Raw genomic sequence first — 23,466 nt, 5'->3', positions numbered from 1 at the left:
CACGCATGCGCCCAAAGTCCAGGCCTGACCGTCTCGTGCCCCAGTGCTATCATGTCTGCCGTCTGAATGGTTTGCATTTGCTAGCCGGCTCGTTTGAAAAAGTATCTGGTGGAGGTCGAGTGGGTAAGATAAGCAAAGTGAAAGTTGTGTGAAGTGTATTTAGCTTGCTGGTCATGTCCATAATTTCATTGCAACATTGGCTAGTACAGAACTGAAGATTGAGCTTCTAGACGAGCTAACGTTTACCATCTACCGTTAGCTAGCTTCCTGAATTAGCTAGCAGCTTGTATACCTTTCAGCTAACGTAAGCCAAGCCGAATAGCTAGATTTGTTTTGTCTGACCTAGCGAACTGTGCATGCATTTTTAGATAATATTACGGCCAGTTAGGACCTGTAAATGCCTCTAAAATATTGCATTTAGCCAGTGTCCACGCTCATGTCGTGTAACTTTAGCTTGCCAATACAATAGCAGATCACGGCGTTATCGTTAGTCAACTAGCTAACTAAGAAAAAAAACTACCTAGCTAACTAAGCTAGCATCCTGAGCTTGGTTTTTCTGGTGTTTTCAAAATTATTGAATCATTGATACAATGCAGTTGCTCTGAGTAAAGTCGACGAATCTCTGATCCCAACAGAGATTTACAAATCCGCCATGGCGGACATCAAGAACTTCCTGTATGCTTGGTGTGGGAAGAAGAAACTAACACCCAGCTATGACATTCGAGCCGCTGGAAACAAAAACCGACAGAAGTTTCTGTGTGAGGTCAGTTGAATTCTTTCAAATATGTCTATCTGCAAGCATCCGGTAAATAACAAAGTAGCTTTTAATATATATATACAATATTTGTTATTCCTCTTCCAAGGTTCGTATTGAGGGATTCAACTACACTGGAATGGGAAACTCCACCAATAAGAAGGATGCCCAGGCAAATGCTGCTAGAGACTTTGTCAATTATCTTGTCCGAGTTGGAGAAATGAATGCAGCAGAAGTCCCAGCCCTTGGGGTCAGTTATAACAATTTCACCCAATAGGTTATCAGTAAAACGACAGTGCAAAGCGATTAATTTGGCTGCTGGGGAACAAGGAGACCCACAGCTCCGCTAAATTCATTGACAACTTCTTGCCGTTTTCTATGGATTGTTAATTAAATAAATGTGAACTATTTGGTTATATTATCATCGCCTCTTGAAGAGCATAGTAAGAACTACACATTTCTGATTATTCCATGCAAAACAATTGCGCATAGTGCTAAATATCATCAGTTATACTGCAAGTAACTACATACTTTTCATTATCAGTAAACATCAATTGATCATGTAAAATTCAGATACGTGAGCATAGCCTCACGATATCTCTCAATATTGGCCACCATTAATTGGATATTTCATTGATATAAAATTACAGTGAACTATACCTGACAAGTGTGAGTGGTTTAGGTTAATTTCCCGTCCTTTGTGGGCGCAGCCTGTCAAGCAGCAGAAGGGCACATTGGCTGATGTACTGTTGGTTAATAATGTTTCCGTTGCAAGCTACCGGTAGAAACTTTGTACAGTTGGCTAAACATAGTGGTAAGTATACCTAATGTACTTTTTCTCCAAACAACGTAAACCTATTTAGCAAAGCTAGCTAACATTATCCCCTTATCAACATTTGTTTAATCACGATTGCGACTGACAGACATGATATGCTACATTTAAGTGATAATGCCGGGGAAGCTAGTGTTTGAAGGATATATTGGCACGGGTGTTGTTAGAAAACCGTGCCAATATATCCTCCAAGCATCGGCTTCACTTTTATACAACGGGTTACCTACATATTCAAATAATGATTGCCATATTTTCATTTAAACCGTTGTTTTGATTAATTTATTCATACTAGAGGTCGACCGATTAATTGGTATTTTTGGACACTGATTTGCCGATGTATTTTTTTTTTTTTTTTATTTAACGAGGCAAGTCAGTTAAGAACACATTCTTATTTTCAATGATGGCCTAGGAATGGTGGCTTAACTGCCTTTTTCAGGGGCAGAACGACTGATTTTTATCTGGTCAGCTCGGGGATTCGTTTTTGCAACCTTCCGGTACTAGTCCAACGCTCTAACCCACCTGCCTTACATTGCACTCCACGAGGAGCCTGCATGGCAGGCTGACTACCTGTTACGCGAGGGCAGCAAGAAGCCAAGGTAAGTTGCTAGCTAGCATTAAACTTATAAAAAACGATCAATCTTAACTAGTGATTAAGTTAACTACACTTGGTTGATGATATTACTAGTTTATCTAACGTGTCCTGCGTTGCATATAATCGTTGCGGTGCCTGTTAATTTCTCATCGAATCACAGCCTACTTCGACAAACGGGTGATGATTTAACAAGTGCATTTGCAAAGAAAGCACTGTCGTTGCACCAATGTACCTAACCATAAACATCAATGCCTTTCTTTAAAATCAATACACAAGTATATATTTTTAAACCTGCATATTTAGTTAATGTTGCCTGCTAACACGACTTTCTTTTAACTAAGGAAATTGAGTTCCGTGCAAGCAGTCAGGGTATATGCAGCAGTTTGGGCCGCCGGGCTCATTGCAAACTGTGTGAAGTCCATTTATTCCTAACAAGGGCCATAATTAATTTGCCAGAATTGTGCATAATTATGTCATAACATTGAAGGTTGTACAATGTAACAGCGATATTTAGACTTAGGGACGCCATCCATTAGATAAAATACGGAACGGTTCCGTATTTCACTGAAGGAATAAACGTTTTGTTTTCGAAATGATAGTTTCCGGATTCGACAATTTTAATGACCAAAGGCTCGTATTTCTGTGTGTTATTATGTTATAATTAAGTCTATGATTTGATAGAGCAGTCTGACTGAGCGATGGTAGGCACCAGCAGGCTCGTAAGCATTCATTCAAACAGCACTTTCCTGCGTTTACCAGCAGCTCTTTGCAATGCTTCAAGAATTGTGCTGTTTATGACTTCGAGCCTATCAACTCCCGAGATTAGGCTGGTGTAACCGATGTGAAATGGCTAGCTAGTTAGCGGGGTGCGCGCTAATAGCGTTTCAAACGTCACTCGCTCTGAGACTTGGAGTAGTTGTTCCCCTTGCTCTGCATGGGTAACGCTGCTTCAAGGGTGGCTGTTGTCAATGTGTTCCTTGTTCGAGCCCAGGTAGGAGTGAGGAGAGGAACGGAAGCTATACTGTTCCACTAGCATTACTAAAGTGCCTATAAGAACATCCAATAGTCAAAGGTATATGAAATACAAATCGTATAGAGAGAAATAGTCCTATAATTCCTATAATAACTACAACCTAAAACTTCTTACCTGGGAATATTGAAGACTCATGTTAAAAGGAACCACCAGCTTTCATATGTTCTCATGTTCTGAGCAAGGAACTTAAATGTCAGCTTTTTTACATGGCACATATTGCTCTTTTACTTTCTTCTCCAACACTTTGTTTTTGCATTATTTAAACCAAATTGAACATGTTTCATTATTCATTTGAGGCTAAGTTGATTTTATTGATGTATTATATTAAGTTAAAGTAAGTGTTCATTCAGTATAGTAATTGTCATTATTACAATTATTATTACGATTAATCTGTATCGGCTTTTTTAGGTCCTCCAATAATCAGTATCGGCGTTGAAAAATCATGATCGGTCGACCTCTAATTCATACTATTTCATCCTTAGACCCAACATAAATCTAGGGTTGTTACCCAAGCCGGCTGGTCGTTCTATCGGTTCGGTTGCCAGAGATGAGACCCAGTCGTTCAGTCTTTTTATTCTGTATCTATGGGCGCGACCTAGTCGTTGGTTCTAAATGTTCCATTACCATACTGGCTGGCAACGTTCTTATCACTTGCTAGCTAGCCAACTGCGGCTAACTTACAGTCATGTCAAACAGTGCAACCAGAATAACAACAGTAGCTTTTTTAACATCATAGATTTAGCCGGTGGTAACTAATGCAATAGACGCCGGATGGAATGTGGTTTTATATATATATATGGAATGGAATGCCGGCGGAGAACAGATATTCTAAGTGTATTTGTAGTCCGACTCCGAAGGCGTGCACAGCATCCACCGCTTCCGAGTATATTACTTGCTAATGTTCAGTCTCTGAACAATAAAGTAGACAAGCTCGGGGCGAGGATCTCATTCCAGAGAGACATCAGGGGCTGTAATATACTCTGTTCCACGGAATCATGGCTCTCCTGATATACTGTCCCCGTCCATACAGCCAGCTGGGTTCTCAATACATCGCGCAGACAGAAATGTATTTGTTTAACCTTTACTTAATTAGGCAAGTCAGTTAAGAACAAATTGTTATTTACAGTGACGGCCTACCCCTGCCAAACCCGGACGACACTGGGCCAACTGTGCGCAGCCCTATGGGACTCCCAATCATGGCCGGTGGTACAGAAACCCTGGAATCGTACAGGAACTCAAGTCCTTTTGTTCACCCGACCTGGAATAACTCATTCAAATCCCGACCGTATTACCTCCGAAGAGAATAGTTATAGTCACAGCCGTGTATATTCCCCCCAAAGCCGATACCACGACGTCCCTCAAGGAACTACACTGGACTTTGTGCAAACTGGAAACTGAAAGCACGAACCACCGCATTTAACCATGGCAAGGTGACTGGAAATATGGCAGAATACAAACAGTGTAGTTATTCCCTCCGTAAGGCAATCAAACAGGAAAAATGTCAGTACAGATTCAAAGTGCAATTCAACGGCTCAGACCCAAGACCTAAATGGCAGGGTCTACAGACAATCACTGATAACAAAGGGAAAACCAGCCACTTCGCAGACACCGTCTTGCTCCCGGACAAGCTAAACATCTTCGCCCGTTTTTAGGATTACACAGGGCCACTGACGCGGCTCCCGAGGACTATGGGCTCTCGTTCTCCGTGACCTACGTTAGTAAGACATTTTAAATGTGTTAACCCTTGTAAGGCTTCCGGCCTGGACGGCATCCCTAGCCGCGTCCTCAGAGCATGCGAAGACCACCTGGCTGGAGTGTTTACGAACATATTCAATCTCTCCCTATCCCAGTCTGTTGTCCCCACTTGCTTCAAGATATCCACCACTGTTCCTGTATCCAAGAAAGCAAAGGTAACTGAACTAAATGACAATCACCCCGTATCACTCACTTCTGTCATCATGAAGTGCTTTGACAGGCTACTTAAGGATCATATCACCTCTACCTTGCCTGACACACTAGACCCACTTCAATTTGCATACTGGCCCAATAGATCCACAGACGATGCAATCGCACTGCACACTGCCCTATCCCATCTGGACAAGAGGAATACCTGTGTAAGAATGCTGTTCATTGACTATAGCTCAGCCTTCAACGCCATAGTATCCTCCAAGCTCATTATTAAGCTCGGGGCCCTGGGTCTGAACCCCGCCCTGTGCAACTGGGTCTTGGACTTCCTGATGGGCTGCCCCCAGGTGGGAAGGTAGGAAACAACACCTCCACTTTGCTGATCCTCAACACAAGGGTGCGTGCTCAGCCCCCTCCTGTACTCCCTGTTCACCCATGACTACGTGGCCACGTATGCCTCCAACTCAATCAAGTTTGCAGACGACACAACAGTTGTAGGCCTGATTACCAACAATGACGAGACAGCCTACAGGGAGGAGGTGAGCGCCCTGGCGGAGTGGTGCCAGGAAAATAACCTCTCCCTCAACGTCATCAAAACGAAGGAGCTGATCGTGGACTTCAGGAAACAGCAGAGCGAGCGCGCCCCTATTCACATTGATGGTGCCGCAGTGAAGGTGAAAAGCTTCAAGTTCCTCGGCGTACACAACACCGACGATCTGAAATGGTCCACCCACCCAGACAGTGTGTTGAAGAAGTCGCAACAGCATCTCTTCAACCTCAGGAGGCTGAAGAAATTCAGCTTGGCCCCTAAAACCCTCACAAACATCCATAAAGCAAGGTCAGTTCAAGTGCATCAAAGCTGGGACCAAAAGACTGGAAAAACAGCAATCTCAAGGCCATCAGACTGTTAAATAGCCATCACTAGCCGGTTACAACCCGGTTACTCAACCCTGCACCGTAGAGGAAGATGCCCTATATACATTGACATGGAATCACTGGTCACTTTAATAACGTTTACATGCTGCTTTACTAATTTCATATGTATATATTCTATTCTACTATATTTTAGTCAATGCCACTCCGACATTGCTCGTCCTAATATTTATATATTTAACTCCATTATTTTTCTTTTGATTTGTGTGTTTTGTGAATTGTTAGATATTGCTGCACTGTTTGAGCTAGGAACACATGCATTTCGCTACACCCGCAATAGCATCTGCTAAATATGTGACCAATAAAATTTGATTCAAGTGACTCTCACTTATCTGAAATAACATGATCAATTGATGTTTACTGATAATGAAAAGCATGGAGTTACTTGCTGTATAACTCCTAATAGAGCTAAAACGAATAGTCGGAAATGTGTTGCTAGTAGTTCTGACTATGCTCCTCAAGAGGTGCTGATATTAACAAATGGTTCTAACATTTATTTAACAATCCCTTGAACAGCACATACAGTTGTGGCCAAAAGTTGAGAATGACACAAATAATCATTTTCACAGTCTGCTGCCTCAGTTTGTATCATGGCAATTTGCATATACTCCAGAATGTTATGAAGAGTGATCAGATGAATTGCAATTAATTGCAAAGTCCCTCTTTGCCATGCAAATTAAATGAATCCCAAAAACATTTCCACTGCATTTCAGCCCTGCCACAAAAGGACCAGCTGACATGTCAGTGATTCTCTCGTTAACACAGGTATGAGTGTTGACGAGGACAAGGCTGGAGATCACTCTGTCATGCTGATTTGAGTTCGGATAACAGACTGGAAGCTTCAAAAGGAGGGTGGTGCTTGGAATCATTGTCCTTCCTCTGTCAATCATGGTTACCTGCAAGGAAACACGTGCCATCATCATTGCTTTGCACAAAAAGTGCTTCACAGGCAAGGATATTGCTGCCAGTAAGATTGCACCTAAATCAACCATTTATCAGATCATCAAGAACTTCAAGGAGAGCGGTTCAATTGTTGTGAAGAAGGCTTCAGGGCGTCCAAGAAAGTCCAGCAAGTGCCAGGACCGTCTCCTCCTAAAGTTGATTCAGCTGCGGGATTGGGGAACCACCAGTCCAGAGCTTGCTCAGTAATGGAAGCAGGCAGGTGTGAGTGCATCTGCACGCACAGTGAGGCGAAGACTTTTGGAGGATGGCCTGTTGTCAAGAAGGGCAGCAAAGAAGCCACTTCTTTCCAGGAAAAACATCAGGGACAGACTGATATTCTGCAAAAGGTACAGGGATTGGACTGCTGAGGACTGGGGTAAAGTCATTATCTCTGATGAATCCCCTTTCCGATTGTTTGGGGCATCCGGAAAAAAGCTTGTCCGGAGAAGACAAGGTGAGCGCTACCATCAGTCCTGTGTCATGCCAACAGTAAAGCATCCTGGGACCATTCATGTTTGGGGGGCCTTCTCAGCCAAGGGAGTGGGCTCACTCACAATTTTGCCTAAGAACACAGCCATGAATAAAGAATGGTACCAACACATCCTCCGAGAGCAACTTCTCCCAACCATCCAGGAACAGTTTGGTGACGAGCAATGCCTTTTCCAGCATGATGGAGCACCTTGTCATAAGGCAAAAGTGATAACTAAGTGGCTCGGGGAACAAAACATCGATATTTTGGGTCCATGGCCAGGAAACTCCCCAGACCTTAATCGCATTGAGAACTTGTGGTCAAACCTCAAGAGGCAGGTGGACAAACAGAAACCCACAAATTCTGACAAACTCCAAGCATTGATTATGCAAGAATGGGCTGCCACCAGTCAGGATGTGGCCCAGAAGTTAATTGACAGCATGCCGGGGCGGATTGCAGACGTCTTGAAAAAGAAGGGTCAACACTGCAAATATTGACTCTGCATCAACTTCATGTAATTGTCAATAAAAGCCTTTGACACTTATGAAATGCTTGTAATTATACTTCCATAGTAACATCTGACAAAAATATCTAAAGCCACTGAAGCAGCAAACTTTGTGGAAATTAATATTTGTGTCATTCTCAAAACTTTTGGCCACGAGTGTAATTGTCAATGTTTTTACCGGAGCAATGGATCTCCTTGCCACCCAGCAGCCAAATTGAACGCGCTGCACCATTTTTTACATTTTATTGATAACGAACCATACTTTTTATCATCCAAGATAATAAAAAATGATGGACATGTTATTACCGTATTAAACATTATTTTCCTATTGATAGGCAAGTGGACCTGACTTCAGTGTGCCTGACTGTGGAGGAGGGGTTGATGGAGGGAACGTTAGCTTTGGAAGTCTTCCTCCAAGTGGACCTATCCCTCCTCACCTGGTTGTGAAAGCTGAGCAAGGTACTTGGCTAACTTCACCAAATGCTTGTAGGTCTGTACACAGTCTATGTTCTTTAACTACATTCCCATGGTGTCATAACTCATCTCGTTGTTTAACTTTTGCTTCAGTGAATGCACCTTCTGCGCCAGTCCCAGGTGTCACTGGTTTGGGATATTCGGGCGGTAGCGGTGATTATTCCGGAGGTGGCGCAAACAGCAATGCTCCGTGGGATCGTGGGGCTAATCTAAAGGACTATTACTCAAAGAGAGATGAGCAGGAGGCACAGGCAGTAGGACCTGTCAATTCACTATTTTTACAAGGCATTATTTCATATCCATTAGCTATCTTTATGCTGAATTATATTTAATCTAAGAAATGCATTTGTAGTAATTCAGTCTTCACGCATGCCTGATTTGAACCTTTGAAGTGTTTATTTTCCCCATCAAGACTCTGGAGTCTGAGGAGGTAGATCTGAACGCAGGACTCCATGGCAACTGGACTTTAGAGAACGCCAAGGCCCGTCTGAACCAGTTTTTCCAGAAGGAGAAGAATCAAACAGATTACAAATACAGCCAAGTTGGGCCTGACCACAACAGGTCAGGATGATGGGAAAATATTTTGGCCTGGAAGTTGATCAGTTAGCCTGGTGGAACCAGCCTGAACTCTGGTAACGCAGCGACCAGGCTGGTTCCAATAGGAGATTTTCCATGGATTCATTTATATTATCTAGTTTATCAGGAATATTGCTCCAAAGCATTCATGACAAACCGAAGAGCTGAGCCTTGCCTGTAGACATACAGGTAACTGCCAAAATAAAGTGAACACGAGTAAATGAGGGATACAAAGTATATTGAAGCAGGTAATTCCACACAGGTGTGGTTCCTGAATTACTTAAGCATTTAACATCCCATCATGCTTAGTGTCATGTTTAAAAATGCCCAGTTGCCCATTTTTTGGCTACCATGGCAAGAAGAAGCAACCTCAGTGACTTTGGAAGAAGGGTCTCAAAGGAGCATAGGAGGTTTAAAGGGTGTTTTTGTGTGTCTTGGTCACCGGATCGCAACCCTTAACACTTATTTGAGATTCTGGAGCGGTGCCTGAGACAGCGTTTTCCACCACCATCAACAAAACACCAAATTATGGATTTTTTGGTGGAAGAATCCCTCCAATAGAGTTCCATACGCTTGTAGAATCTATGCCAAGGCACATTGAAGCTGTTCTGTCGACTCGTGGTCCCATAAGACACTTTATGTTGGTGTTTCCTTTATTTTGGCAGTTACCTGTACATTTAGTTATGGGGACTGCATGTTTTTCTGCTGGACTTATATGGAGACAGAGCCCTCCTGGGTGTGCGGTTAACACCTGAGAGGTCTCGGTTAACTTTTCTCAAGTCATTTTGGAGCTATTTATACCTCAACCATAGAGATCCTGTAATCCCATAATTAATTATATGATCTCTGACCTTAACCAATACCTTACTAGTACAATATGGATTATATTTTAATTTAACTGGACTCGGTCAGTAATTCTGAATGTGAATAGTAGTGGAGATGTGATGCCAGAATTCACAACCTACCTTGTCAAGACATGTGACATCCTTTAGGCTGCACTAAAGTTGTTATATGGTTGCATCCACAATGGGGGATGGAATGGGCAGATTATTGTGTGGTTTTGATTTCTGGTGTCACTTGTTCCACTAGGGATGGGGCAGTGGCTGAGGTGATAAAGTTGATTGTTGATTGAAGTCTGGCAGAAAAACATACTGGCTCCCCCAAGGGCAAGGGTTATCATCAGACTGGACAATAGGCTTCTCAAGCTCAGAGGTCAGTTGGTCCAATGATTGATACATGTTTTATCTACAGTAAAAACACGAGTTACACATTATTCTGATTTTTCATAGAAAGTGAATTAGGCTTAGTAACATTATGGATGATGGTGTTTTTTTTGCTTCTACTTCAGGAGCTTTATTGCTGAGATGCAGTTATTTGTAAGACAGCTTGGTAGAAGTAAGTACAAACTTTTCATTGAACACAAACTGAGTTGTCTATCAGATGTAAAATGCTTTGTTTACATTTTTGAAGATGAGTCAGAAATATTAGATTTTTCCAAATTCAGGAGAAATGTAACACTGACAACCTAGCTTAGTAGCTTTCTGGAGACAACAAATATGTGACTTCAGAATAAGAAATACATTTTCATTTGTTTTGTAGAGATAATTGCCCGTGAGCATGGCTCTAACAAGAAGCTTGCGGCCCAGTCCTCTGCGCTGTCTATCGTCCGTCAACTTTACCATCTAGGTGTCATTGAGCCTTATTCTGGCGTTACTAAGAAGAAAGAGGGGGAAATTGTAAGTAATGTGTTTTACTGCTGATAAAATATTGAGTTATTACATTGATTTATTAATGACATGGTCTTAATGTTGTATGCTTTGTTTGTTCACCTTATTTTATATGTCTCAAGGTTAGAACTAAGTATGCAGCAAGTCTTTTTAATGTACGGTTGAACCTTGGTGTCTTCACAGTTGGAAGCTTTTGAGGTGAATGTGGTGGATGATCTGCAACATCAGCTGCAGAGTATGGCCCAAGAACTGGGTGTTGTAATTCCACCTCCAGTAAGTCTAATTTATATGAGGACATTTATTAACCTTTATACAGTTTCAATTAGTGTGTCCTGTTACACAAAAGCAATGAAAAGTACTTTGTGATTTAATATGAGGATTATGAGTTAAACCTTTTTCCTGTCCCCAGCCACCTGATCCAAGTACTCCAGTGTCTTTGGTCCAAGGGAAGATGGCTGTGTTTGAGCCCTCCCAGAGACAGAGCATGGCTGGGGTGGTGCCCTGGTCCCCTCCGCAAGTCAACTGGAACCCCTGGACCAGCAGCAATATTGACGATGGACCACTGGCATTTGTGAATCAAAGACTTGTTTCTAGCTGTACATTTACTAAAAGAAATGCAACAATATATCTGTGTTTTCTACTGTTATTCTCTTCATAATCTGACCTTTCTCAAAACTAAAGCAGTCTATTTTGTTATGGTAGGCTGTCCATCTTATCTAAAAGTATCATTTACGTTTCCCCGTAGTGCACCCCAGAGCAAATCAGCACTGACCTCCATCATGAGCTGACTTATCAATTGGAACAAGATCAAAGCTTACAGAAGGTATGTTGTTGCCCTCACTTAACTGCAATTGAGTTATTCCTAATGAAAACAGGACAAAAACACACCCTGTTTTGGGGGATTTTGACATTTTATCCTTAGAATGGCTCTTTGGCAGTAGGATTGTTGACACGTATTTGATATTTGTATCTTAAAGCATAATTGAGAAATAATGAATTGAATTTGGAATATGTGTACATTTTGGCTGTACCTAGGCCTCCTTTAAGACTCCATAATGTTTCATATATGTAGGTGCTACAAAGCAAAAATTGGTGTCATATGAAGCTTTACCGCTTTCCCTGTAATATTTAGATTTACAAAAAACAATTTGCATTTAAAGGTGCAATATGCCGAAATCACTCTGCCATTTCCTGGTTGCTAAAATGCTAATAATTTGCGTAATTTCAGTTTGACATAACAATCAATATATTGTAGAGAATCATTGTACCATCTAAACTGGTGAAATGTCTTTTCAATAACCAAAAATATTGTATTTTTTGGCTTGTTTGAAGCTGGTGTACAAAATCGAAAGTAAAAGATGCAAAAAACTAAACTTATGAATGGAGAGAGCGCACATAGAACAGATCTACCGCTTCTAAGATTGGCTTTCAACCAGAATGACAGATCCACAACTCGCATATCTATATGAATTTGGTCGGGTCGCCCAAAAAGGTAAGTATTCAGACCCCTTTACTTTTTCCACATTTTGTTACGTTACAGCCTTATTCTAAAATGAATTAAATAAATAAAAATCTTTAGCAATCTACACACAATACCCCATAATGACAAAGCGAAAACAGGTTTTTAGAAATGTTTACAAATTTATAAAATGTAAAAACTATACCTTATTTACATAAGTGTTCGGACCCTTTGCTATGAGACTCAAAATTGAGCTCGGGTGCATCCTGTTGTCATTGACTTGTCATCGGAATGTTTCTACAACTTGATTGGTGTCCACCTGTGGTAAATTCAATTTATTGGACATGATTTGGAAAGGCACACACCTATCAATAGAAGGTCCCACAGTTGACAGTGCATGTCAGAGCAAAAACAAAGCAATGAGGTCGAAGGAGTTGTCCGTAGAACTCCGAGACAGGATTGTGTCAGGGCACAGATCTGGGGAAGGGTACCAAAAAATTGGCTAGCATTGAATGTCCCCAGGAACACAGTAGCCTCCATCATTCTTAAATGGACCACCAAGACTCTTCCTAGAGCTGGTCACGTGGCCAAACTGAGCAGTCGGGAGAAGGGCATTGGTAAGGGAGGTGACCAAGAACCTGATGGTCACTCTGACAGAGTTCCTCTGTGGAGATGGGAGAACCTTCCAGAAGGACAACCATCTCTGCAACTCTTCACTAATCAGGCCTTTATGGTAGAGTGGTCAGACGGAAACCACTCCTCAGTAAAAGGCAAATGAAAGCCCACTTGGAGTTTGCCGAAAGGCACCTGAAGATTCTCAGACCATGAGAAACAAGATTCTCTGGTCTGATGAAACCAAGATTGAACTCTTTGGCCTGAATGCCAAGCGTCACGTCTGGAGGGAACATGGCACCTTCCTTATGGTGAAGCATGGTGGTGGCAGCATCATGTTGTTGGGATTTATTTCAGCGGCCTGGGAACTGGGAGACTAGTCAGGATTGAGGGAAAGATGAACGAAGCAAAGTACAGAGAGATCCTTGATGAAAACCTACTCCAGAGCGCTCAGGACCTCCCGACTGAGGCGAAGGTTCACCTTCCAACAGGGCAACAACCCTAAGCACACAGCCAAGACAATGCAGGAGTGGCTTCGGGACAAGTGTCTGAATGTCCTTGAGTGGCCCAGCCAGAGCCCGGACTTGAACCCGATCGAACATCTCTGGAGAGACCTGAATATAGCTGTGCAGCAACGCTCCCCATCCAACCTGACAGCTTGAGAGGATCTGCAGAGAAGGGGAGAAACTCTCCAAATACAGGTGTGCCAAGCTTGTAGTGTCATACCCAAGAAGATTTGAGGCTGTTATCGTTGCCATAGGTGCTTCAACAAAGTGCTGAGTAAATGGTCTGAATACTTACAGTGAGGGGGGAAAGTATTTGATCCCCTGCTGATTTTGTACGTTTGCCCACTGACAAAGAAATGATAAGTCTATAATTTTAATGTTAGGTTTATTTGAACAGTGAGAGACAATAACAACAAAAACATCCAGAAAAACGCATGTCAAAAATGTTATAAATTGATTTGCATTTTATTGAGGGACATAAGTATTTGACCCCGCTGCAAAACATGACTTAGTACTTGGTGGCAGAAAAATTTCTGGCTCCCAGGTGCCTTTTATACAGGTAACGAGCTGAGATTAGGAGCACACTCTTAAAGGGAGTGCTCCTAATCTCAGCTTGTTACCTGTATAAAAGACACCTGTCCACAAAAGCAATCAATCAATCAGATTCCAAACTCTCCACCATGGCCAAGATGAAAGAGCTCTCCAAGGATGTCAGGGACAAGATTGTAGACCTACACAAGGCTGGAATGGGCTACAAGACCATCGCCAAGCAGCTTGGTGAGAAGGTGACAACAGTTGGTGCGATTATTCTCAAATGGAAGAAACACAAAAGAACTGTCAATCTCCCTCGGCCTGGGGCTCCATGCAAGATCTCACCTCGTGGAGTTGTAATGATCATGAGAACGGTGAGGAATCAGCCCAGAACTACACGGGAGGTTCTTGTCGATGATCTCAAGGCAGCTAGGACCATTGTCACCAAGAAAACAATTGGTAACACATTACGCCGTGAAGGACTGAAATCCTGCAGCGCCCGTAAGGTCCTCCTGCTCAAGAAGGCACATATACATGCCCGTCTGAAGTATGCCAATGAACATCTGAATGTTTCAGAGGACAACTGGGTAAAAGTGTTCTGGTCAGATGAGACCAAAATGGAGCTCTTTGGCATCAACTCAACTCGCCGTGTTTGGAGAAGGAGGAATGCTGCCTATGACCCCAAGAACACCATCCCCACCGTCAAACATGGAGATGGAAACATTATGCTTTGGGGGTGTTTTTCTGCTAAGGGGACAGTACAACTTCACCGCATCAAAGGGACGATGGACGGGGCCATGTACCGTCAAATCTTGGGTGAGAACCTCCTTCCCTCAGCCAGGGCATTGAAAATGAGTTGTGGATGGGTATTCCAACATGACAATGACCCAAAACACACGGCCAAGGCAACAAAGGAGTGGCTCAAGAAGAAGCACATTAAGGTCCTGGAGTGGCCTAGCCAGTCTCCAGACCTTAATCCCATAGAAAATCTGTGGAGGGAGCTGAAGGTTCGAGTTGCCAAACGTCAGCCTCGAAACCTTAATGACTTGGAGGAGTGGGACAAAATCCCTCCTGAGATGTGTGCAAACCTGGTGGCCAACTACAAGAAACGTCTGACCTCTGTGATTGCCAACAAGGGTTTTGCCACCAAGTACTAAGTCATGTTTTGCAGAGGGGTCAAATACTTATTTCCCTCATTAAAATGCAAATCAATTTATAACATTTTTGACATGTGTTTTACTGGATTTTTTTGTTATTCTGTCTCTCACTGTTCAAATAAACCTACCATTAAAATGATAGACTGATCATTTCTTTGTCAGTGGGAAAACGTACAAAATCAGCAGGGGATCAAATACTTTTTTCCCTCACTGTATGTAAATGTGATTTCTTTTATAATTTTTTACAAATATATAAATTAGCAAAAATGTCTAAACCTGTTTTTGCTTTGTCATTATGGGGTATTGTGTGTAAATTGATGACAGGAAAAAGCACCGTGATCATTTTTAGAATAAGGCTGTAACCTAATTTTTTTTTTTAACAAATCAAGGGGTCTGAATACTTTCTGAAAGCACTGTACCTATTTTAGCTTTAATTTATGAATATTGAAAAATAAAACATGAATATTCAAAATATACCATTTCTGATTGAGCTAATTGTTCAATATATTCTTGAGCATACTATATTCTACTGGCATATCAAACTTCCAGAGTGGGATCTCTGATACTTTTAGAGTTATGATCCAATTAGTAAACATTACCAACAGAGTCAATGTGAAATTGATTCAAAATGGTCGCCCTTTGCTGGTGATTTGCAGGATGAAGACTGATACAAGTACTATGAGGGGTGTGATTGGTTACATTGCTTACTATGCCAGTTTCTCTGTATACAATTAGCCATAACATTAAAACTATCAGAGATCCCGCTCTGGTACTTTGATATGCCAATAGTCGGCGGCCTGTGCAAGGCCAAAATGTCACAAATATTCCAACTTCAATTAATAATGTATTAATATGCTTTTAGATAAATTGTATGTCAACAATCCTTACTTCAAATGAGAATTCTATGGATCAAATCAGAAAAAAGGTGGAATTTTTTTGGTCTGGTTTCGTGAGGAATCACTCAATTATCTTGAGTTAGTGTTAAATTATGTCCTGTTATCAGTCCCTCCAGGATTACTGGTTTCTGTGATCACATGTTTTTGTGTGCCAAATCAACTATTCCCTGCATATTATGCGAGAGCTTGCAAATTTCACCAATCACCACACTTTTTCTACATAAAACAGTGAAATCATCGCAATATTATCACATGACTGACCCACCACCGCAGTACAAAAAGAGGGCTCACAATTTCAACATTTCCCGCATATGGTTCAATCAAGCCACATGTCAACAATCCTTTTCCCACATCGGCACATTTTTGTGACAAATTGGACAATCGTTGTATATTGCTATGCAAAATATCAGAATTTTGCATGGGACTGTGTTATGTCTGACTGACATGCAAAAACGTGTCTCCTAGGTCATTGGGGAGCGAGACGGGCTTCCAGTGAAGAACTTTGAGGAGGAGATAATGACTGCCGTTCAGGGCAGCTCAGTGGTGATCATTCGAGGGGCGACCGGCTGTGGCAAAACCACCCAGGTTCCTCAGTACATCCTGGATCAGTTCATCAAGAGTGGGAGGGCATCCGAGTGTAACATTATTGTAACCCAGGTAAGACTCGAAATTAAATATTCATGAATTTGAAGATTTTCCTTGCTTGTGATGGGATAATGCCTTTGTTGTCCAATTGGGAAATGTTGTTTGTGGCGTTGTGTGAACGTTAAGACATTACAGACAAACACAGGTCCAGGACATGGACTGTTATATAGAAGATAAATAGAATATTAAAGTGCAGATATCTGAATGACTGCTATTTCACGGTAACCCCTTCCCTTCTTCGTCAGCCCCGGCGTATCAGTGCAGTGTCTGTGGCAGAGCGTGTTTCCTACGAGAGAGGAGAGGATGTTGGTAAGAGCTGTGGGTACAGCGTCCGCTTTGAATCCATCCTCCCACGACCCCATGCCAGCATCATGTTTTGCACTGTTGGTAAGGGTCTCTTATTTTCATTTGTTATTCATACTTTAGGTGTTTTATGTAGCTAATACAACTGGGGTTAAGAATAGCAGAAGACACATGGAATTGTATTGATAATATATAGCATAATTTGGTGTATTGCTCTATTTCCAGGTGTGTTACTGCGGAAGCTGGAAGCAGGTATTCGCGGGATCAGCCATGTGATTGTGGATGAAATCCACGAGAGAGACATCAATGTATGTATATCTGATGACCCTCGCCAAATTGTAATCCTTAGGGGTACAGATTGAGCCTAGTTCTGGACTAAAAAGCACTCTCAATGGAGCGTCTCAATTGAGAATGGTTTGTAGTCCAGGACTAGGCTTAATCTGTGTCTGGGAAATCAGCCCTCGGTGTACTAAAGTAAGTAATGTTTACTTTTTTGCTCTTCCCAGACTGACTTCCTCATGGTGGTGCTGAGGGACGTGGTCCAGACCTACCCAGAGGTCCGCATCATCCTTATGTCTGCCACCATCGACACCACCATGTTCAGAGAGTACTTCTTCAACTGCCCTGTCATCGAGGTGTTCGGCCGCACATTCCCAGTACAAGGTAAGAGCTCAGTCATATGGAGCTCGCAAACTTTCTTAAATCATCTAACCTTCATATTGTCCATTTTATGGGCTTGTAATGGATAGCTATGAAGTGTTGTATCTTTTTCAGAGTACTTTTTGGAAGATTGCATTCAGATGACGCATTTCATTCCACCTCCGAGTGATAGAAAGAGGAAGGACAAGGATGAGGAAGGAGGAGATGAAGAGGTATGGGATAGTACTTTGTCGGTCATAAGCACAGAGAACCATTTCATTTGACCACTGTTTGTTGTTTTTCGGAAGTGTGTTCTATGTGTATGTTTCTTCCTCTTGTTTGTCACAGGCCAACTGTAATGTGATATGTGGGCCAGAGTACACCCCAGAGACTAAGCGCTCCATGGCCCAGATGAATGAGAAGGAGACTCCCTTTGAGCTGGTGGAGGCCCTGCTGAAGTACATCGAGACCCTCCAGGTGGCCGGGGCCGTGCTTGTCTTCCTGCCCGGCTGGAACCTCATCTACTCCATGCAGAAACACCTGGAGATGAACCCACACTTTGGTGTGTGGTCTCAATACTAATCACTGGTTCTCCCATAGAAAAACTGTTGGTCAAAGTATTTGGATTGATGTCAACAAATGCATTGTTTTCATTTTAGTCGCAAATCACCCAAGTTTCTGCCATAGAAATGCTGTTGATTGTAATTGTAATGACACCAGTAAATTTACTTTTTAATTTTGTTTCACCCAGGGAGTCAACGGTACCTGATTCTGCCTCTCCACTCTCAGATCCCCAGAGAGGAGCAGAGGAGGGTATTTGAGCCTGTACCTGAAAACATCACCAAGGTCAGTCAGGGTCTTAGGGTTTTTCCTGTAAAGGTTTATAATGATTTATCTGTTGTTATTTATATTTTATCCTTTTCAGGTGATCTTATCAACAAACATTGCAGAGACCAGTATTACCATCAATGATGTAGTATATGTCATCGACTCTTGCAAGTAAGTTTCTCACTTGATATGCTGTACTTTTAAATTATGTCTTAGTTACATTAATTATCATTGCATGGGAGTGTAGCTACTAATGACCACCAATTATTTTGTGTTTTCTCTAAGGCAGAAAGTGAAACTGTTCACGTCTCACAACAACATGACCAACTACGCCACGGTCTGGGGCTCCAAGACCAACCTGGAGCAGAGGAAGGGTCGCGCCGGCCGCGTCCGGGCTGGCTTCTGCTTCCATCTGTGTAGCAGAGCACGCTTCGACAAGTAAGTCTCTGGGCCCCGTTGCATAAAACATCTTAAAGGTGCAATATGCAGAAATCGCTCTGCCATTTCCTGGTTGCTAAAATTCTAATATTTAGCCTAATTTCAGTCAGTGACAAAACAAGTGTAGAGAATCATTCTCTAAAACTGCTGTGAAATATATTTTCTATAACCAAAATTATTGTATTTTCAGCTGGTGTACAAAGCCAAAAGTAAAAGACGCAAGAACAAGCCTTAATCCAACCACATTGTCCGATTTCAAAAAGGCTTTACGGTGAAAGCATAACATTAGATTATGTTAGGACAGCGCCTAAACAAGAAAAACCACACAGCCATTTTCCAAGCAAGGAGAGGCGTCACAAAAACCAGAAATACAGCTAAAATGAATCACTAACCTTTGATGATCTTCATCAGATGACACTCCCAGGACTCAATGTTACACAATACATGTATGTTTTGTTCGATAAAGTTCATATTTATATCCATAAACCCCATTTTACATTGGCGCGTGATGTTCAGAAAATGTATTGCCTCCAAAACTTCCGGTGAATGAGCACATCAATTTACAAAAATACTCATCATTAACGTTGCTAAGATTTACAACAGTTATTGAAAGAATTATAGATACACTTCTCCTTAATGCAACCGCTGTGTCAGATTTCAAAATAGCTTTACGGCGAAAGCACATTGTTCAATATTCTGAGTACAGAGCTCAGCCATCAAAGCAAGCTATACAGTTACCCGCCAAGTTCTGGAGTCAACAAAACTCAGAAATAGTATTATAAATCTTCAATTACCTTTGCTGATCTTTGTCGGAATGCACTCCCAGGACTCCCACTTCCACAATGTTTGTTTTGTTCGATAAACTCCATATTTATGTCCAAATACCTCCTTTTGGTCGCATGTTCAGATCACTATCCAAAGGCAAAATGCGCAAGCGCTAACCAGAGACAAAGTCAAAATGTTCCATTACCGTTCGTAGAAACATGTCAAACAATGTTTACAATCAATCCTTAAGGTCTTTTTAACATAAATCTTCGATAATATTCCAACCGGACAATAGCGTATTCATTACAGAGGAAAAAGAAGGAACGGCGTGCCTGCGCAGTAAACAACTCGTTGGTCTCAGGCTTGAGACAGCTCTTATTCTCTCCCCAGTAACAGTAGAAGCATGAAACCAGGTTCTAAAGACTGTTGACATCTAGTGGAAGCCTTAGGAAGTGCAAAATGACCCCACAGACACTGTAGTTTGGCTAGGCAATCAATTGAAAAACTACAAACCGCTTCCTGGTTGGATTTCTTCTCAGGTTTTTGCCTGCCATATGAGTTCTGTTATACTCACAGACATCATTCAAACAGTTTTAGAAACTCAGTGTTTTCTATTCAAATCTACTAATAATATGCATATCCTACCTTCTGGGCCCGAGTAGCAGGCAGTTTAATTTGGGCACGTTATTCATCTGAATTTCCGAATACTGCCCCCTTTCACCAAGAAGTTTTAAGAACGGGAAACATCGAAATATTTCACATGGAACATATCTACCGCTTCTTAGACTTGCTTTTAATGAGAATGACAAATCTATAACTCACATTTCTATGTGTGTTTGCTTGAGTCTTCTTGGTTATGAAGCTACAAGCTTGGCACACCTGTATTTGAGGAGTTCTCTCTCATTCTTCTCAGCAGATCCTCTCAAGCTCTGTCAGGTTGGATAGGGAGCGACGCCGCACAGCTATTTTCAGGTCTCTCCAGAGATGTTTGATCGGGTTCAAGTCCGGGCTCTGGCTGGGCCACTCAAGGACATTCAGACACTTGTCCCGAAGCCACTCCTGCATTGTCTTGGCTCTGTGCTTAGGGTCATTGTCCTGTTGGAAGGTGAACCTTCGTCCCAGTCGGAGGTCCTGAGCGCTCTGGTGCAGGTTTTCGTCAAAGATCTCTGTACTTTGCTCTGTTCATCTTTCCCTCGTTCCTGACTAGTCTCCCAGGCCCTGCCGCTGAAAAACATCCCCACAGCATGATGCTGCCACCACCATGCTTCACCATAGGGATGGTGCCAGGTTTCCACTAGACATGACGCTTGGCATTCTGGCCAGAGTTCAATCTTGGTTTCATCAGACCAGAGAATCTTGTTCACCTCCCTGACCAAGGCCCTTCTCCCCCGATTGCTCAGTTTGGCCGGGCGGCCAGCTGTAGGAAGAGTCTTGGTGGTTCTAAACTTTTTTCATTTGGGAATGATGGAGGCCACTGTGTTCTTGGACCATCAAAACTGCAGACATTTTTTTTTTTACCCTTTTCCAGATCTATGCCTCAACACAATCCTGTCTCGGAGATCTACGGACAATTCCTTCGACCTCATGGCTTGGTTTTTATCTGACATGCATTGTCAATTGTGGGACCTTAGACATGTGTGTGCCTTTCCAAATCATGGCCAATCAATTGAATTTACCACAGGTGGACACCAATCAAGTTGTAGAAACATCTCAAGGATGATCAATGGAAACAGGATGCACCAGAGCTCAATTTTGAGTCTCATAGCAAAGGGTCTGAATGCTTATGTAAAAAGGTATTTCATTAAAAAAATGTTAAAGAATTATTAGCAACAATATCTAAGAACATGTTTTCGCTTTGTCATCATGGGGTATTGTGAGTAGATTGCTGAGGAAATGTTTTTATTTAATCAATTTTAGAATAAGGCTGAAACGTAACAATCTGGAAAAAGTCAAGGGGTCTGAATACTTTCCGAAGGAACTGTGTCTTTACATAAGCACAACAGGACTGCAAGAAACAGCTCGGAATGTCTGACTTAAGTACGGCACATACGTACCTTTTGTTTCTAAATTACTCATGTTTGAATTTTTTATAAAATGCAGGACATAATTGTTTGGTTGCAGGACAATGGGCCAGAATGTGGTACTCTACTGCACAATTCGGGACATGTGGTCACCCAAACTGTATAGCCTCAAAATATGGTTAAAACTATGTTCATATCATGTATGGTCAGTACATGCATCCATAGCTCTGTCCATGAATTTGAGTGTGTTTACATTTCTCCAGGCCTATCCCTCAGCTTTTTACCAAAACACAGGCGGTGTGATGGTTTGTTTCAATTAGTATTCTAGCTTTAACTTTTTCACTTAATTTAAGGGGAAAATTAACTTAAGATGTTTTATGCAACTGTGCCCTGACCTCAACCCTCATTAGCGTTGAAGAGGTGGCAAACGTCTGTACCCATATTCAAAAAGCTGAGTGCTGATCTCGGATCAGGTCCGTGTAATTTTATGAATTATGATACAAAAGGCAAAACTGGTCTTAGATCAGCACTACTACTCTGAGATGCTATATGAATATAAACTCTGTTTTTTCACTCTTACCCTTTTATGTCAAAACTGAGTTTGATATTGAATTACACAAGTGATGAATGTGTGCTTCTGTTTCTACCCTTTTCTTCATCCCAGACTGGAGACCCATATGACCCCTGAGATATTCCGTACTCCTCTCCACGAGGTAGCCCTGAGCATCAAGCTGCTGAGACTAGGAGCCATTGGCCATTTCCTTTCCAAGGCCATCGAACCCCCTCCCCTGGACGCGGTTATAGAGGCAGAACACACACTGAGAGGTTAGTCGTTTTTAGCTTTAACCTTAACAGATTTGTTTTGTCCTCTAGTGTTCTAGTAAACATTACCAACCACCTTGAATAGGGTTGGCATTTATAATTCCTTGATATATTTCACTAGAACTGGATGCTTTGGACACAAACGATGAGTTGACCCCGCTTGGTCGGATCCTTGCAAAGCTTCCAATCGAGCCGCGTCTGGGGAAGATGATGATTATGGGCTGCATTTTCAAGTGAGTGCTGCATCGGAAATCATGCATGCATTTTGTAAAATCCTTCCCTAAATTACTATCCTTAAGATACTGTTCCATATTGACTCATCTCTATACACAGTTTCATATTTCCAACTAGAAATCATTTAAATAGTTGGTGCTTTCTTTGCTCTGCTTCCTAGTGTTGGAGATGCGGTGTGCACGATCTCAGCAGCCTCCTGCTTCCCAGAGCCCTTCATCAATGATGGCAAGCGCTTGGGCTATGTGCACCGCAACTTTGCTGGCACCCGCTTCTCAGACCACGTGGCCCTTCTGTCAGTCTTCCAGGCTTGGGACGATGTGAGGTGAGTCCAGGCTTCATAGAAACATGCAACATGTACATCTAGGGGCGGCAGGTAGCCTGGTGGTTAGAGCGTTGGGCCAGTAACCGAAAGGTTGCGAGATCGAATCCCCGAGCAGACAAGGTAAAAATCTGTCGTTCTGCCCCTGAACAAGGCAGTTAACCCACTGTTCCTAGGCTGTCATTGAAAATAAGAATTTGTTCTTAATCTCTCTGGGGTATGTGGCACGCTGCGGGACACACTATTCAACAGCCAGTGAAATAGCAGGGTGCCAAATTCAAAACAACAAAAATCTTATAATTCAAATTTCTCACACATACAAGTATTACACAAGATAAACTTCTCGTTAATCCAACCACAGTGTCCGATTTCAAAAAGGCTTTACGGCGAAAGCATAGCATTAGATTATGTAAGGACAGCACCTAGACAAGAAAAACCGAACAGCCATTTTCCAAGCAAGGAGAGGCGTCATAAAAAACAGAAATACAGCTAAAATGAATCACTAACCATTGATCTTCATCAGATGGCATTCATAGGACTTCATGTTAC

General features: G+C 42.1%; 1 protein-coding gene across 1 annotated transcript in view; it reads left to right on the top strand.

Moving 5' to 3' along the window:
• dhx9 (DEAH (Asp-Glu-Ala-His) box helicase 9) overlaps positions 1–23,466 on the top strand; it is a 31,691-nt gene continuing 8,225 nt past the window's right edge. The window contains exons 1-23 of the mRNA XM_014190662.2: positions 1–123; positions 636–763; positions 864–1,004; positions 8,301–8,424; positions 8,533–8,693; positions 8,852–9,000; positions 10,364–10,410; positions 10,615–10,751; positions 10,926–11,015; positions 11,152–11,313; positions 11,488–11,565; positions 16,369–16,560; positions 16,794–16,935; positions 17,077–17,159; positions 17,358–17,514; positions 17,626–17,723; positions 17,839–18,052; positions 18,242–18,336; positions 18,416–18,489; positions 18,604–18,756; positions 22,207–22,367; positions 22,486–22,597; positions 22,759–22,920. Coding sequence (XP_014046137.2) covers positions 6–123; positions 636–763; positions 864–1,004; positions 8,301–8,424; positions 8,533–8,693; positions 8,852–9,000; positions 10,364–10,410; positions 10,615–10,751; positions 10,926–11,015; positions 11,152–11,313; positions 11,488–11,565; positions 16,369–16,560; positions 16,794–16,935; positions 17,077–17,159; positions 17,358–17,514; positions 17,626–17,723; positions 17,839–18,052; positions 18,242–18,336; positions 18,416–18,489; positions 18,604–18,756; positions 22,207–22,367; positions 22,486–22,597; positions 22,759–22,920 — 2,978 coding nt within the window. The 5' untranslated portion in view covers positions 1–5. The remainder of the gene's footprint in view (positions 124–635; positions 764–863; positions 1,005–8,300; positions 8,425–8,532; positions 8,694–8,851; positions 9,001–10,363; positions 10,411–10,614; positions 10,752–10,925; positions 11,016–11,151; positions 11,314–11,487; positions 11,566–16,368; positions 16,561–16,793; positions 16,936–17,076; positions 17,160–17,357; positions 17,515–17,625; positions 17,724–17,838; positions 18,053–18,241; positions 18,337–18,415; positions 18,490–18,603; positions 18,757–22,206; positions 22,368–22,485; positions 22,598–22,758; positions 22,921–23,466) is intronic.

Source organism: Salmo salar, chromosome ssa03 (assembly GCF_905237065.1).
Source record: "Salmo salar chromosome ssa03, Ssal_v3.1, whole genome shotgun sequence".
In the NCBI taxonomy this organism is placed as follows: Eukaryota; Metazoa; Chordata; class Actinopteri; order Salmoniformes; family Salmonidae; genus Salmo; species Salmo salar.
This window is presented reverse-complemented; position numbering and strand designations above follow the sequence as displayed.